General features: G+C 35.8%; 1 protein-coding gene across 1 annotated transcript in view; it reads left to right on the top strand.

Annotated features, from left to right (window-relative positions):
• Nucleotides 1–18366, top strand: part of IRAK1BP1 (interleukin 1 receptor associated kinase 1 binding protein 1) — a 33354-nt gene that overhangs the window by 11190 nt on the left and 3798 nt on the right. Inside the window, exon 2 of the mRNA XM_059942099.1 lies at nt 5376–5441. Coding sequence (XP_059798082.1) covers nt 5376–5441 — 66 coding nt within the window. The remainder of the gene's footprint in view (nt 1–5375; nt 5442–18366) is intronic.

Raw genomic sequence — 18366 nt, 5'->3', positions numbered from 1 at the left:
GACCTTGGGTTTGAAAATGACTTTTTAGTTACATTACCAAAAGCACAATCCATGAAAAAACTAACAAAAATGTAAATGGAACTTTATCAAAATTAAAAACTTTTGCTTTGTGAAAGAAATTGTTAAGAAAATGAAAAGAAAATCCAGTTGCCAAAACTTGGAAGCAACAAAGATGTCCTTCAGAAGCTGATTGGATAAATAAACTGACAATGGAGTATTATTCAGTGCCAAAATGAAATGAGGTATCAAGCCATGAAAAGACATGGGAAAAATTTAAATGGATGTTACTGAGTGAAAGAAGCCAATCTGAAAAGGCTACATATGGTAATGTTTCAACTATATGTCATGTCTACAAAAGGCAAACTATAGAGACATTAAAAAGATCAGCGTTTGGGAGAGAGGGAGGAATAAAGAGTCAGAGCAGAGAGAATTTTTAGGGTGGTGAAAATACTCTGTTTGCTACAGTAGTGGTGGATACATTTGATACAAATGATACATTTGTCCAAACCCACAGAATATACACCACCAAGAGTGACCCCTAATGTAAACTATGGACTTTGGGTGATCATGACGTGTCAGTGTAGGTTCATCAGTTGTGACCAATGCGCCACTCTGGTGGGGATGTTGATAATGGGGAGGCTGTGCATGTGGGGGGCAGGGGGCGTATGCGAAATCTCTGTACTTTCCACTTAATTTTGCTGTGAACCTAAAACTGCGCCAAAAAAATAAAGTCTTAAAAAAGACATTCTACAGACTGGGAGAAAATAATTTGTAAATTACATATCTGATAAAGGACTTGCATCAAGAATATATAAAGAACTCAATTCAATAATAAAAAAACAAGTAGCTCAATTAAAAAGCACAAAATATCTGAACATATACTTCACCAAAGAATATATACAGATGGCAAGTAAACACATGAAAAGATCCTCCACATGGTTTGTCATTAAAGAAATGCAAATTAAAACCACAATGAGATGGTACTATGCACCTATTAGAATGACTGAAATCCAATATCATTGATGATAGCAAATGCTGGCAAAGATGTAGAACAACAGAAATTTTCATTCATTTCTGGTGAGATTGCAAAATGGTACAGCCACTTTGAAAGACAGTCTTACAGTTTCTTATAAAGTTAGACTTACCATAGGAACCATTAACCCACAAGAGAATCAAAGACTTATGTTCACATATAAATTTGTACAAGCAGTTTATAGCGGCTTTATTCATAAATTGCTAAAACTAAAACTTTAGAACTTGGAAGCAACCAAGATGACTTCAACAGGGGAATGGATAACTGTTACATCCATGCGTTGGAAAATTTTTCAGCAATAAAGAGGTACAGGCTATTGATTGACAGAATAACGTGGGCAAATCTTAGATATTATAAGTGAAAGAAGCCAGATCCAAAAGGTTTATATTTTATGATCCATTCATGTGACATTCTGGAAAAGGGAAAACTATAGGGACATAAATCAGTGGACAGGGGTTGTTGGATGGCAAAGTTGTTGACTATAAAGGAGATGCACAGAGGAACTTTTCAAGGAAAAGAACTATTCTTTGTGGTTCTGGGGTGGTGAATACATTTGTCAAAACCCATAAAACTGTGAATCACAAAGAGTGAACATTAATGTATGCAAATTGAAAAAAAAAAAAGACATCAAAAAAAGATCAATTCCAGGACAAAATCCAGACTGTGACAGATGAACCTAACTTTATTACAAATGAGTGAAATAACTGCACTGAACATGGGGGTGGGAGGTGAGAGGAGTATCCTAAGTAAGTCTGGAAAATTATGTTTTACTAGAAACTAAGGATAAAGATGAAAGATACGTAAATACTATCCTCTAGTTAGTAAATTTGTTTTCCAGGGGGATGCTGGTTAACAGTTCTGAAACTGCTTTATATGTATAGTAGGCTTGAAAAATAGTAAGTGGTTGGTGGGTGATGGGAGCCAGGTTTCTCACTATTGTAGAGGGAAGTTACAGATAAGAAAGGAAGGTTAGAATGAACTCTGTGGTTCTTAATGAGAGTTGGAAACATCAAGATGAACTCATGTTTAGCTTAGAATATGTGCAGATGGATAGATACAGAAACAATTGTAGATATATGTGTATATGTGAGTGTGTACACATAAATGTATTATCAAACTCTGTCCACTGAGAGGGCCTACACAGAATGACACTTGTGTAGTGGTGAGCAGTCTTAACACCCAGGTCTTGGTTCTAAATAGCAATCTCAAAGAAAAGATGGTAAGCTTCTTAGTGAAGTGGCTGATTCTAGGGCTGGGCAGGGAAACCACAACATGAGCCTATAGCATCTTGCACCAGAAAGTCAGGAAGTGCGCAAAAAATAAAAGGATGGATGGATGTCACAGGGATATAAGATCCAACCTGAAAGAAATCTCAATAGCCAAAGCTAGACCAATTTGAGCAGCAAAATAAATAATGTAGTATTTATTGAGTGAATATGGGCTAGACTTAGTGACTTGCCTTCTATGAATAAAGCATGGAAAGGGAAAAATAGTAACTTTACAGTAAAGGACCCTGTCAGACATTACCTTAACCAAGTGATCAAGGTTAACATCATGAGTAATGTCACATGGATATCATGTACCCCCCTGATATGTTGCAATGAGAAGGGCACTTCACCTCTGTGATATTCTTTCCTAAAACCTATAACCGTGGTCTGACCATGAGGAAGAGCTACCAAACAAACCCAAATTGAGGGACATCCTGCAAAATACCTGACCAAAACTTTCAAGGTTATGAAAACAAGAGAAGACTGAGAAATTCTCTTAGATTAGAGGAGGCTAAGGAGACATGATGAATTAATGCAATGTGGTATCACGGATTGGATTCTGAAATAGTAAAAGAACATTAATAGAAAAATTGGTGAAATGCAAGTAAAGTTTGGAGTTTAGTTAATGGTTATATACCAATGATGGTTTTTTAGTTTGACAGATGGTAATAAAAGATAATAACATCAGAGAAATCTGAAACTGAGGTATATAGAACTCTATACTATCTTAGCAACTTTTCTGTAGATTTTAATTTTTTCTAAAATAAAAGTTATTAAAAGGTTACAGAACAGCATGTAGAGTATAATTTCATTTATGGAAAAGTCTATACATAGATAGACTATACATAGATATGTTTATATGCATTGATAGATGACTTAAAATGTTTACTGAAATTTTAATAGTAATGGGTTTAGAGACATTACTTTCTTCTTTGTTCTTTTCTCTAGTATTAGATATTCATTAATTAGCATATATTATTTTTATAAAAGCAATAACATTGTTAAGTGCAACAGTAAAAGATACTTTCTTTTCAGCTACCTTTCCTAAAATTATTTCTCTAATAATTTTTTAATCAGAAGTTTTATATGTATTTATCAAGTAAAGTGGGGGAAAAAAATGAAAAAAAGACATCCAAGAAAATAGAAGATATGTTTACATGTCATAAGAGAATATTAAATGACAGAAATGCTTTGTGTTTCAAGTTTCATGTTTTCAACTTCAAGCAATGTATACAGTACTGGTTTATTTTATCTATATCCATATTGTAATTTTTCTACAATGAGTAAATATTATGTTCATCATAAAAAATGAATATTTTCATGGTAACAGACATCAGAGCTATAATTAGAACTTAAGTTCAGATTTTCAGGTTAAAGCTTTTTAGAATTTTCTAGGTCATTATAATGGCTTGAAATTAGTGTATATCTTAAAATTCAGGTGCAGCTAAATCCCTTACCAAATAACTTATAATTAAATCATTATTGGGCATAATATTCTTTATTTAGCATATATTTTTAAAGATACAAAAATTTATAAAATATAAGTTCTGTCTATCCCCAAGGATGGGAGTAGGTCAAGAGTTCATTTCACTAAATTTTAAAACCCTTTTGAAATGTAAATAAGAAATTTAACTTTTTAATCAGAATTATATAACCTATACTTACCCAGAGAATCAAAAAGCATTACTATTACTTTTCTAAGAACAGACTGGCTTGGGTCCAGTATTTCAGGAAATATTTATATCATAATGGTATAGCATCTGTGTTTGCTGAGTGCCTTCTATGTCAAGCATTTTATTTACAACTTTTCATTAAATCCTCAAAACAGTCCCATGTGATCTTGGGGTAACAGCAGTGAGTGGCAGCTTGAAGCAAGATCTTAATTCCTTGCCTGGGAATCGAACCTGGGCTGCCTGGGTGAAAACCAGGAATCTTAACCACTAGACCACCAGGGGCTAGTGGCTAGAAGCAGAGCCCTGGCTCTTGACCTCTTTGAAAAACGAATTTTACAGAGACGAAGGTTGTAAAGCAGACACAGAGTTTATTAGAAGCACAGTACATGTGGTAGAGCACAAAGAAAAGCAGTTTATTTAGGACAGAAGCAAAGCAGAGCTACACACTCAGAGAAGAGTGTGGGCATCTTCACTAACAAAGAGCGCTAAAGGGGTGGTTTAAATTCCTTATGTAGGGGCCATCTTCCGGGTCTTTGTTTTCCTCTGGCCAATCATCTTGCTTGTTCCCCATATCCGATCTCACTCAGGGTCCTGTCTAATGTGCATGCGCATCTTTTGGCCAAGATGGATTCCAGTGTGAGGGTCTCTAGGAGACTGGCAGAATATGTTATGCGTTAGTGCCCCCTCCCTTTTTGATCCCCTAGGAACTTCTCTGTACATGTGCAGTTGGGGAGGTCTCCTTGACCTGAAGAATGAAAGACGTGGTCATCTTATCTTTTTACTGCAGCAGAGCTTAGTTCCTCTCTGCTCCTGCTGTTATCTTTTTCCTTGAAATGTCATCGGGGGCCAGGGTGTGGTAGGGAGACCAGCTCCAATTGCTCAGTCTGACACACTCCAGCTTGCTCAGCCTGGGGCCAGTCTACCTCCTACCTCACATGTAGTGTAACCTAATTTTATAAATGTGGATGGAAACTAAATCTCAAAAAAGTTGAGTAACTTGCCCAAAGTTGTATACTATACGTTCAGTAAATTTGTATTATTTGTAAATTAAACATTTTTAAAACTCTGACATTCCTACAACACTCAGAATGCTTTATGTACAAATAATTCTTCATATATATATGTATACACCACCCTAAGTTCATAGTTTTTGTACTAGCTAATGTAAAAATTACTACAAGTGTAGTGACAATTATGATGAAATTTCAGCAAATATGTGTAAGTTTCTGAATTTATTTTATGTTACTTTTAGGAAAGTTTTAAAACACCAGGCAAACCAGTTCTTTCTGCATATTTTGTCATTCTGATTTTAATAAGTTCAGGTTTATACTTTATGTTTTAGAGTAATTGCATTTAGTAACCAAACATATAGTAATCATACTCTTGTACTTTCTGTTTCAGTCAGAAAATGTAACTGTGACAAAGGATTTTCAAAGGGTAGAAAATGCTTATCACATGGAAGCAGAGGTATGTACTTATCTTAAATAATTGGAAACAGCACGACTTTGTGGGGACAGTTTGCATTTAATTTTATTCTTGAAACTCAGTGTATACGAGAAATGCTTCTCATGGTATTGATAAAAGATTATTTTTCTCAATCATTTCTGGTATTACATATCTGGGTGAGCTTTTAAAATAAATTTAATGAGATTTAAGAGAAGTTGTTTTGAAATGGAATAAAAATAGCAGAGGGAAGTAGCATTTAATTGCCACCTGAATAAAATTTTAGTAATGTTATCATCTAGTGAGCAGGAAACACTACAGGAGAAAAATTTCTTCTCCTCAGATAAATAGCAAATTAATAGTCATAGAATAAAGGATTGAAAGACTTTTCAACATTCTTTTGTTTCACAATGCAATTTTATTGTTTTGTGTTCAGGTTTATTTAGAAATAAAAACTACTCAACCTTTGCACAAATTAAAAAGAACAAAATATTTTTGGACACTCAATTAATGAAAACATTTAGTTCCTAAAACTGTCGAGCTTTTTACTTATGTTTAAAGATTTTATGATGAGGATTTTATGAAGTCAGAGTATGTTACGTGTACTTGCGGCTAGGTTACAAGACTGCGCTCTCTTCCTGGTTCCAAACATCTTGGGGTATTTTGGGGCAGTCAGGCTGCCTCCTTGCCACAGGAAACAAACAAGAATGAGATTAGAACGGAATATTGTTTATCTAATCAGAGAATCTTTGCCATTAGAGGCGGAAAATACCTCAAGAAATCACCTAGTCCTACCTTCAGGCAGATAATATATTATTTTTTCTAATTTTAAGGGTGTGACCTTAGGCTTAGATAGCTTAGGCTCAGATTTTCCAAAGATCATATTACAAGAATTAGAATGGAAATTAGGATCCTGGCTTCTTACCTCTTGAGATAGTAATTTCGACAACACACTGTTGTCCCTATACTTACTTTAATAAATTTATAATTTCTTCACTTAAAATTTAACTATCTTATGATGATTTTAGGGATCCATTTGGCATATGTTATTCTGTAGTAGTGGGGACCAAAACATACCTTTCAAAACAGGATGAAGAGTGGTCTGGTAAGATTCCATATTATGGAAGTCAAAGACTGGGAGTTGTTCTAGCGCTCCTCCAGTAGTTATTACCTGTTTGGACTTCAGGTTGTAGTGAACACAGATGGGCTCTGGTTATCTTAGTTAATGGGGTTTGTTGTGAGGGCACACTAGTAAGTACACTAGGAGAAAAAGGAACAGTCCCAGCAAACATTCAGCCAGGCTTCATGGAAAACTGGAAAGTTTTTCAGACTGATTTATTCTAGGGACTGACCCGCCAGGTACAGAGCGTGCTTTAGAGCTGCTTATTTTGTTGTAAGACATGGCTAAGTGAGGACTTGGCTAAACTCTGCTCCTCGTCCTTTTGCTGTACTTACCTTTTTAATGTCTTGTATTTGAATTTCTTAAGAGAGAATCTGATTATATTTTGTATAGGGCTCCCCAGTAGCCAGAACTCTTATATAGTGTAGTCTAATACATGATTGCCCTTAAGTCAGCATCAGCAGAGACCAGGATGGTAGGGTCATGAGGTATAAAGTATGACAACCTGTGCATAAAGAACAATGTTTGGCTTTATGGCTATGGCTATAGTGAACACCAAAACCTAATATCTGATGTATACCAATATTCTCACAGATAGTTAAATATACAGACTAAGATTAGATGGTAGAACATTACTTTTCACATAATATCTGAAATTTTCATCCTGAAAGGCACTTCAGAGATTCTTTTTCTAACCTCCTGCCTACCCTGCTGCTTCAGCTTATTTTAAAGATATTGAAAGTTAGAAATTATCTAAGTGAGTTCTTTAAGGGTGGGTGGGTGTTTGTATGTTTGGGGTTGGAGTAAAACGTTGACTTTGCAATTCTTATATCTCTACTCTTTCCACTTCTCATGTTGTTTTCCTGTTAACAATTTCAGTGTTGGAGGGATTTTAAAAACCTGGGATATAGTAGGCATTCAATAAAAGTCTATTAAATAGAAAAAGTAGTATAACCAGTTTTCCCCCTCCTTTTCTTTGCACGCTTCCATGTGTCAGGTGTTTTCCATACGTTATCTCATCTAATTTTTTTTTAACTCTTCATCTTTGTTGTGAAATATTTTATACATAGATAGGTTTGAATATAAAAAGCCAATTCCATTTTCAGACATCTAATCCATATAAAATTTTCTAACATTAAACCAAGAATTGACTTACTAGTACTTATCCATTTTAATTGTGTACCTCTCCAAGGACAAAACAAATATTTCTTCCTAGAAGTATATACTTGAGGTTCAGTATCATAATAATGCTACTTTTTTCTTCTCCAAGTGTAGGAATCCCCAGTTTCTTTGGTCATTTCTTATACGACAAGCTCTCTCTTTTGTTAACCAATTTCCTCCTAAAGCATCTACAACTATAGTGTCCTAATTGTGATTCCATATTAGAGAAAGATGATTATCTTCCTTATTCTGGAATGTTTATTTCTAATAACACATATACGCCTGAACATTTTGGCACTTGCATCACATTGTTCCCTTCTGTTGAGCTTACAGTCATAAACAATGATTACAACTAAAAAAGTGTCTTTCTCACTTGGGGCTTTTAAATCATATTTCTCCTATCTTATAGTTTGTTATTATCACGCTATGTTCAGCAAAAATACTGCTCAAAATTAAAGGCCAACTATAGACTTTTTCAGAAAGCTGAAAGAATTCATTACCTGTAGACTTGCAATACAAGAAATGCTAAATGAAATTGGGTAGGTGGAATGAAATGGTACTAAAAAGGAATAGGAATCTACACAAAGGAATGAAGAGCACTGAAAATGGTAACTACACAGGTAGATATGATATTTTTCTTATATCTTCTCTATATCTCTACATCTATATAAAAGATAATTGTTTAAACAAAAATGATAACGACGAACTTTAGGAATTCTAACATATGTAAAAGTAAAACATACAACAGCAATAGCATGAAGGTCAAGAAGGGAGAAACAGAAGTATAATATTGTAGGTTTCTTATATATGAAATGGCATATCTCCTGAAGGTAGATTGTGATAAATTAAACATGTATATACTATAAACTCTAAAGCAGACACTAAATTAACAACAACAACAAGAGTTACAGCAAAGAAGCCAATGAAGGATATCAAATAGAATGATAAAAATATACTCAATCCCCCCAAAAAAAGGCCGAAAATGGGGAGGGGGGAAAAAAGAAAATATGAGACAAATAGTATAGCAAGATCAGAGGTTTAAATGTAACCATATCAATAATCACATTAAATATAAATATTCTAAATACCTCCATTAGAAGGCTTATATTTCAGATTGTATAAAAAAACACACCTCACCTGTAAGCTGCTTGCAACAAATGTACTTTATTTTTTTTTCTTTTATTAATAGAATTTATTTTTTTATATCTTTATTGGAGTATAATTGCTTTACAATGGTGTGTTAGTTTCTGCTGTATAACACAGTGAATCAGCTATACATATACATATATCCCCATATCTCCTCCATCTTGCGTCTCCCTCCCATCCTCCCTATCCCACCCCTCTAGGTGGTCACAGAGCACCGAGCTGATCTCCCTGTGCTATGCAGCAATGAAGTGAGAGAGTAGCATTAACATATATACGCTACCAAATGTAAAATGGATGGCTAATGGGAAGCTGCTACATAGGACAAATGTACTTTAAATATGAGGGCACCAACTGGTTAAAAGTAATGGCAGACTTTCAGTTTCTTAGTCTACGTGTTAGGAGCTTAGAAGTCACCACTGCATCCTAACAAGTAAAAAGCTGAAAAAAAAACGGAAATATCAACAACTCTTCTACGATCCATAAGAGAGGTGCACATACAGGGCACACTGCTACCCCCAAAACTGGAGAGACAGACAGACAAACACAGTGAGTCACAGCTTACCAGAGCAGAGACAACAGAAACCACCTCCAGAAATGGTGCCCGGGTAGGGAAATCTGAACTATAATTGACAAATTCCTGGAGGCTCAGTGTGGACAACTCTGAGAATTAAAACTCTAGAGGATCCAGTCATAGAGGGGGACCCACAGTTTTGTGAGATTTACCTCCACGTGCTCGACTAGGTTCTCACTGTGAATATGGGAGAAAACTTCCCTAGTGAGTCTGGCAGAGGGAGGGGGAAAGGAACCATTTTTAAATATGCCAGAGAACTCTGTTCTTCTTAAGAAAGTCTGTCCTCAGGAGAAACTAGTTAAGCAGACCCTAACCTGCTGGTATATTACCAGAGCCTAACTAACCAGAGGGAAGGGAAAAACCGAAATCCAATCCACTCTAGCCATCTTCTTCCACCTAAAGAGGAGGAGAAAACAACAACAACAACAACAACAACTCAGAAATACTTGTGAAGCTCACAGTCTGGAGGCACTGGCTCACTAAAAAACTGAGAATCAGAAGACAGCAGAACACCTTCCCTCTCCCTGTATCTTACCACCACATTACTAAAGACTTGTTTACAGCAGTTCCTTTTACTCAATATATCATGTCCAGTTATCAAGGAACAAATTACAAGGCACACCAAAAGGCAAAAAATGCAGTTTGATGAGACAGTGCAAGCATCAGAACTAGAGATGGTAGGGATGTTGGAACTATCAGACTGAGAATTTAAAACAAATATGATTAATGTGCTAAGAGCTCTGATGGATAAGTAGACACCGTGCAAGAACAGATGGGCAACATAAGCAGAGAGATTGAAATCCTAAGACCCAAAAAGAAATACTAGAGATCAAAGAAATGAAGACTGAAGAATGCTTCTGATGGGCTTTTTAGTAGACTGGATGCAGTAGACGAAAGAATCTCTAGGCTGGAGGGTATCTCAATAGAAACCTCAAAAACTGAAAAGCAAAGAGAACAAAAACTGGGGGGAAAAAAACCCCCAGAATATCCAAGGACTATGGGACAACTATAGAAGGTATAACATACACATAATGAGAGTACCAGAAGGAGAAGAGAGAAAGGAACAGAAGAAATATTTGAAGCAATAATGACAGAGAATTTCCCCAATAAATGCCCAAAAAGACCCCTACTGGTGAGCATATTATTTTCAAACTACAAAAAATCAAAGATAAAGAAGGAAACGTGAAAGAAGCCAGAGGAAAAAACACCTTACCTCTAGAGGAAGAAAACTAAGAATTATATCTGACTTTTCCTCTGAAACCATACAAGAAAAGAGAGAGTGGAGTTAAACACTTAAAGTGTTGAGAGAAAAAAAAAAACCCAACCTAGAGTTCTCTACACTGTATCCTTCAAAATTGAAGGAGAAATAAAGACTTTCTCAGACAAAAATTGAGGGAATTTGACTAAGACTGTTTTTTTGGGGGGTGGGGGTGTTTTTTGTTTTTTGTTTTCTGGCCACACCATGCGATTTGCAGCATCTTTCCCAACCAGGGATTGAACCAAGGCCACTGCAGTGAAAGCCTGGACTCCTAACCACTAGGCTAGCAGGGAAGTCCAAAAATTGAGGGAATTTGTTACCATTAGGGCTGCCTTGCAACAACTGTTAGAAGAAGTTCTTTAGAAAGAAGGAAAATAATATAGATCAGAAACCTGGATCTACGTAAAGAAAAGAAGAACATCAAAAAAGGAGTAAGTGAAGGTAAATACTTTTATTTTTCTTATTCTTTTTCTTAACTTCTTACAGTTAATAAACAATGTTGCATTAGTTTCAGGCGTACAGCAAAGTGATTCAGTTATACATATACATGTATCTCTTCTTTTTCAAATTCTTTTCCCATTTAGGTTGTTACATAATATGGAGCAGAGTTCCCTGCGTTATAGATATTTTTCTTATTCTTAATCAATCTAGTGAATAACAGTTTGTTTAAAGTAATAGCAACAATATATTCAATTTTGTATGCTTATGCATGTTTCTTATATATATACTTATGTATGCTGATATATAAGTGAAATGAATGACAGTAATGATACAAGCGATGAGATGGAGGAATTAGGATTATTTTGTTATTATAAGGTACTCGCACAACCCATAAAGTGGTATAGTGTTATTTAAAAGTAGACTTGGATTAGCTGTAAATATGTATTGCATACTTTAGAGAAACCACTAAAAAAAGCTTAAAAATATATAACTGATATGCTGAGAAAGGAGAAAAAAGGGAATCATGAAATGCTCAGTTAAAATCACAAGGGCTTCCCTGGTGGCGCAGTGGTTAAGAATCCACTTGCCAGTGCAGGGGAAATGGGTTCGAGCCCTGATCCGGGAAGATCCCACATGCTGCGGAGCAACTAAGCCTGTGTGCCACAGCTACTGAGCCTGTGCTCTACAGCCCACGAGCCACATCTACTGAGCCCGTGTGCCATAACTACTGAAACCCAGGCACCTAGAGCCTGTGCTCCGTAACGGGAGAAGCCACCGCAATGAGAAGCCCGCGCACCGCAACAAAGAGTAGCCCCCGCTTGCAGCAACTAGAGAAAGCCCATGCACAGCAACGAAGACCCAACACAGCCAAAATAAATAAATAAATAAATAAATGAAATTTTTTTTAAATCACAAAAGGCAGAAGACAGAACTTAGAAAAAGGAACAGGGCAACAAATAAACAGTAAAGAATATGGTGGATATTAATCCAACTATATCAGTAATGCTTTGAACATCAGTGGTCTAAACGCAGCAATTAAAAGACAGAGGTTGTCAAAGTGCATCAAAAATCACTACCCAACTATATGTTATCTATGAGAAATCCATTTTAAATATAAAGACATATATAACTTAAAAGTAAATCCATGGAGAAAAATTAATCATGCTAACACTAATCAAAAGAAAGCAAGAGTCATTATTGTAATTTCAGACACAGCAGACTTCATAACAAGGAGTTATCAGGGATACAGAAGGGCATTATGTAATGATACAGGGGCAATTTTCCCAGAGCCATAACAATCCTTGGGGACTTCGCTGGCAGTCCTGTGGTTAAGACTCTGCACTTCCAGTGCAGGGGGCATGGGTTTGATCCCTGGTTGGGGAACTAAGATCCCACATGCTGCATGGTGGCACAGCCACACACACAAAAAAATCCTTAACGTGCATTTCCCAACTACATGAGGCAAAAACTAATAGAACTGCTAGGAGAAATAGATGAGTCCACTATCATAGTTGGAGTCTCCAACTCCCTTTATCAAGAAGGGACAGATTCAGCAGGCATAAAATCAGTAAGGACCTAGTTGAACTTAACAGTGCCATCAATTCACTGGATAGAATGGACATCTATAAATTACTTCCTCCAAAAACAGTATTCTTCTTCTCAAGCTCTCATGGAGCATTCACCAAGATAGAACACATTTGGCGTTTGGGTCTTTTGAGCACAAGCCACCCATTCTCATTGCTTGGCCCTGCAGTAAACCTTTACTCCCCCGCCCCCCGCCAAAAAATACATTTTAGGCCAAAACTTATACCTTAACAAATTTAAAAGGATAGATCATATAATGTCTGCTCTCTGACCACAGTGGCATTAACCTAGAAATCAATAACAGAAACATAACTGGAAAATCCCAAAATACATGGAGATTAAACAACACACTTCTAAATAACATGGGTCAATGAAGAAATCTCAAGAGAAATTTTAAAATATTTAGAACTAAATGAAAATCAAAATACAGTTTATCAAAATGTGTGAGATACAGTGAAAACAGCTTAGAGAGAAATTTTAGCATTGAATGCATATAGTAAAAAAAAGAAAAATCTAAAATAAATAAGCTAATGTTTCCACCTTAGGAAACTAGAAAAAGAAGAGCAAATCAAGTCCAAAGTAAGCAGAAGAAAAATAATAAGAATTAGAGCAGAAATCAGTGAAACTGAAAACAGGAAATCAATAGAGAAAATTAGTGAAACCAAAAGCTAGTTCTCTGAAAAGATCAATAAGATTGATAAGCTTCTGGCCAAACTAAAGGGGGGAAAAAAAGAGAAAGAACAAATTACTAATATCAGAACTGAAAAAGGAGACATCACTACAAATCCTATGGAAGTACATTACAAGATAAGAAAACTACAGACGAATCTCTCATGAATATAGAGGCAAAAATCTTCAACAAAATATTATTTCCTACATACCAGCAACAAACAAGTAGAATTTGAAATTAAAAACAATTTTCCATAGCACCCCAAAACATGAAATACTTGGGTGTATATCTAACAACATATATGTACAAGATCTATATGAGGAGAACTTTGACACTCTGGTGAATTAGATCAAAGAAGAGCCAAATAAATGGAGAGATATTCCATGTTCATGGATAGAAAGACTCAATATGGTCAGGATGTCAGTTCTTCTGAACTATATCTATAGATTTGATGCAGTCCCAACAAAACTCCCAGTAAGTTATTTTGGGGATATTGAAAAAAAAAAATGATTCAAGTGTATATGGAGACGCAAAAGAACCAGAATAGCCAATACAGTATTGAAGAAGAAGAACAAAGTTGGAGAAATGACATTCCCTGACTTCAAGGCTTACTAAAAGGCTTCAAAAATCAAGATAGTGTAGTAGCGTTTGAAGAATAGACAAATAGATCAGTGGAACAGAATAGAGAGCCAAGAAATAGACTCCTGTATAATCAACTGATTTTTGAGAAAGGAGCAAAGGCAGTACAATGGGGCACAATCATCTTTTCAACAATTGGTGCTGGAACAACTAGACATCCACATACAAAAAAAAAAGTATCTAGATACAGACCTTGCACCCTTCAAAAAATTAACTCAGAATGTATCATAGACCTCAAGGTAAAACACAAAGCTATAAACATATGAGAAAACCTAGATGGCCTTGAGTATCACAATGACTTTGTAGATACAACACCAAAGGCATTGATCCATGAAAGAAATAATTGGTAAGCTGGACTTCATTACAGTTAAAAACTTCTGCTCTGTGAAAGACAATGTCAGGAGAATAATAAGAAAGTCACAGACCCAGAGAAAATATTTGCAAAACACACTTATTTTAAAGGACTGCTATCCAAAATACACAAAGAACTCTTAAACCTCAACAGTAAGAGAAAAAAAAAAATTAAAAATAAGCCAAAGACCTTAACAGATGCCTCGCTAAAAAAGATATATAGATGGTAAGTAAGCATATGAAAAGATGATCCACATCATATGTTATTAGGCAGATGCAAATTAAAACAAAAATGAAATGTCACTGCACACTTATTAGAATGGCCAAAATCTGGAATGCTGACAACACCAAATGCTGACGAGGTTGTGGAACAAGAGGAGCTCTCACTCATTCCTGGTGGGAATGCAAAACGGTGCAGTCATTTTGGGAGACAAAGTTTCCTATAAAACTAAACATATTCCTACCATATGATGCAGCAGTCATGCTCCTTAGTATGTACCCAAAGGAGGTGAAAATGTATGCTCACATAGAAACGTGCACATGGATATTTATAGCAGCTTTATTTATAATTGCAAAATTTGGAAGCAACAAAGATGTCCTTCAGTAGGTGAATGGATACATAAACTGTGGTACATCCAGAAAATGGAATATTATTCAGCCCTAAAAAGAAATAAGCTCTCAAGCCATGAAAATAGGTATGAACCTTAAATGCCTATTACTAAGACAATCAGAAAAGGCTACAAACTGTATGATTCCAACTGTATGACATTCTGGGAGAAGCAAAACTATAGCGACAGTAAAAGGATCAATGGTTGCCAGCAGTTAGGGGGAGGGTGGGATGAATAGGGGGTGCACAGAGGAATTTTAGGGCAGTGAGAGTATTCTGTATGAAACTATAATGAGAGATGCATGTCAACATACATTTGTACAAACCCAGTGAATATAAAACACCAAGAATGAACTCTAATGTAAACAATGGACTTTTGGTCATTATGCTGTGTCAGTGTATTGGGTTGGCCAAAGGTGTTATGGAAAAACCTGAAAGAACTTTTTGGTCAACCCAGTAGGTACACATATTGTAACAAATGTACCACTCTAGTGGGGAATGTTGATTATGGTGAGGGGGGACTATGTGTGTGTGGGGTAGAAGGGTATATATGGAAAACATCTGTTCCTTCCTGTCAGTTTTGCTGTGTGCCTAAAACTTCTCTAAAAAAATAAAGTTTTAAAAAAACAGATCAATGTGTTATTTAAGGCCTGTGTTTCCTTATTCATTTTCAGTCTGGATGATCTGTCCATTGATGTAAGTGGGATTTTAAAGTCCCCTACAAATATTGTATTACCATTGATTTCTCCTTTTATGTCTGTTAGTATTTGCCTTATATATATAGGTACTCCTATGTTGAGTATATTTACAATTGTTATATCTTCTCTAACACATTAGTCCAAATGGACTTAATTGATATATACAGAGCATTCCAGCAGAAAGCAGCAAAATACACATTCTTTTCAAGTGCACATGGTTCCATGTGCACATTCTCCAGGATAAATCACATGCTAGGCCACAAAACAAGTCTCAGTAAATTTAAGAAAATTGAAATTGTATCAGGCATCTTTTCTGACCACAATGCTATACAACTAGAACTCAACTATTTAGAAAAACTGCAAAAAAACACAAATGTGGAGGCTAAACAATATGCTACTAAACAAGCAGTGGATCACCGAAGAAATCAAAGAGGAAGTCAACCTAGAGACAAATGATGAAAACATGACAATCCAAAACTTATGGGACACAGCAAAAGCAGTTCTAAGAGGGAAGTTTACAGCAATACAAGCTTACCTCAGTAAACAAGAAAACTCTCAAGTAAACAACCTAACCTTACACCTAAAGCAAAAGAACTAACAAAACCCAAAGTTAGTAGAAGGAAAGAAATCATAAAGATCAGAGCGGGAATAAATGAAATAGAAACAAAGAAAACAACAGAAAAGATCAATGAAACTAAAAGCTGGTTCTTTGAAAAAATAAACAAAATTGATAAACCTTTAGCCACACTCATCAAGAAAAGAAAAGAGAGGGCCCAAATCAATAAAATCAGAAATGAAAAAGAAGTTACAACTGACACCACAGAAATACAAAGGATCATAAGAGACTACTATCAACAACTATATGCCAATAAAATGGACAACCTAGAAGAAATGGACAAATTCTTAGAAAGGCACAATCTCCCAAGACTGAACCAGGAAGAAATAGAAAATATAAACAGACCAATTACAGTAACGAGATTGAATCGGTAATTTAAAAACTCACAACAAACAAAAGTCCAGGACCAGGTGGCTTCACAGGTAAATTCTACCAAACATTTAGAGAAGAGTTAACACCTGTCCTCTGAAACTATTCCCAAAAATTGCAGAGGAGTGAACACTTTGGAACTCATTCTGTGAGGCTAGCATCACTCTGATACCAAAACCAGACAAAGATATCACACACAAAAAAAGAAAATTACAGGCCAATATCACTAATTAACATAAATTCAAAAATCCCCCCAAAAATATTAGCAAACCGAATCCAACAGTACATCAGAAAGATCATATACCATGATCAAGTGGAATTTATCCCAGGGATGCAAGGATTTTTCAGTATCTGCAAATCAATCCATGTGACACACCACATTAACAAACTGGAGAATAAAAACCACATGATCATCTCAATAGGTGCAGGAAAAGCTTTTGATAAAATTCAACATCCATTTATAATAAAAACCCTCCAGAAAGCAGGCATAGAGGAAACATACCTCAACACAATAAAGGCCATAAATGACAAACCCACCACTAACATCATACTCAACAGTGAAAAGCTGAAAACATTTCCTCTAAGATCAGGAATAAGACAAGGATGTCCACTCTTGTCACTTTTATTCAACATAGTTTTGGAAGTCCTAGCCACAGCAATCAGAGAAGATAAAGAAATAAAAGGAATCCATGTTGGAAAGGAGGAAGTAAAACTGTCACTGTTTGCAGATGACATGATACTATACATAGAAAATCCTAAAGATGCCATCAGAAAACTACTAGAGTTCATCAATTAATTTAGTAAAGTTGAAGGATACAAAATTAATACACAGAAATCTGTTGCATTTCTATACACTAACAATGACGTATCAGAAAGGGGAATTAAGGAAACAGTCCTATTTACCATCTCATCAAAAAGAATAAAATACCTAGGAATAAATCTACCTAAGGAGGCAAAACACCTATACTCTGAAAACTATACGACAGTGATGAAACAAATTGAAGACAACACAAACAGATGGAAAGATATACCATGTTCTTGAATTGGAAGAATCAATATTGTGAAAATGACTATACTACCCAAGGCAATCTACAGATTCAATGCAATCCCTATCAAAATACCAATGGCGTTCTTCACAGAACTAGAACAAATAATTTTAAAATTTATATGGAAACACAAAAGATCCCTAATAGCCAAAACAATCTTGAGAATGAGGAACAGAGCTGGAGGAATCAGGCTCCCTGACTTCAGGCTATACTACAAAGCTACAGTAATCAAAATAGTATGGTTCTGGCACAAAAGCAGACACATCAATGGAACAGGATAGAGAGCCCAGAAATAAACCCATGCACTTATAGTCAATTAATCTACAACAAAGGAGGCAAGAATATACAGTGGAAAAAAGACAGTCTCTTCAATAAGTGGTGCTGGGAAAACTGGCAGCTACATATAAAAGAATGAAATTAGAACATTCTCTAACACCATGTACAAAAATAAACTCAAAATTGATTAAAGACCTAAACGTAGGACTGGATACCATAAAACTCCTCGAGGAAAACATAGGCAGAAAACTCTTTGACATAAATCACAGCAATTGGGCTTCCCTGGTGGCACAGTGGTTGAGAATCTGCCTGGCAATGCAGCGAACACGGGTTCGAGCCCTGGTCTGGGAAGATCCCACATGCCATGGAGCAACTGGGCCCGTGAGCCACAACTAC

The sequence above is a fragment of the Balaenoptera ricei genome, chromosome 12 (genome assembly GCF_028023285.1).
Source record: "Balaenoptera ricei isolate mBalRic1 chromosome 12, mBalRic1.hap2, whole genome shotgun sequence".
NCBI classification, from domain to species: Eukaryota; Metazoa; Chordata; class Mammalia; order Artiodactyla; family Balaenopteridae; genus Balaenoptera; species Balaenoptera ricei.
Note: the sequence above shows the minus strand (reverse complement) of the source record. Positions and strands in the feature narration are given on the sequence as shown.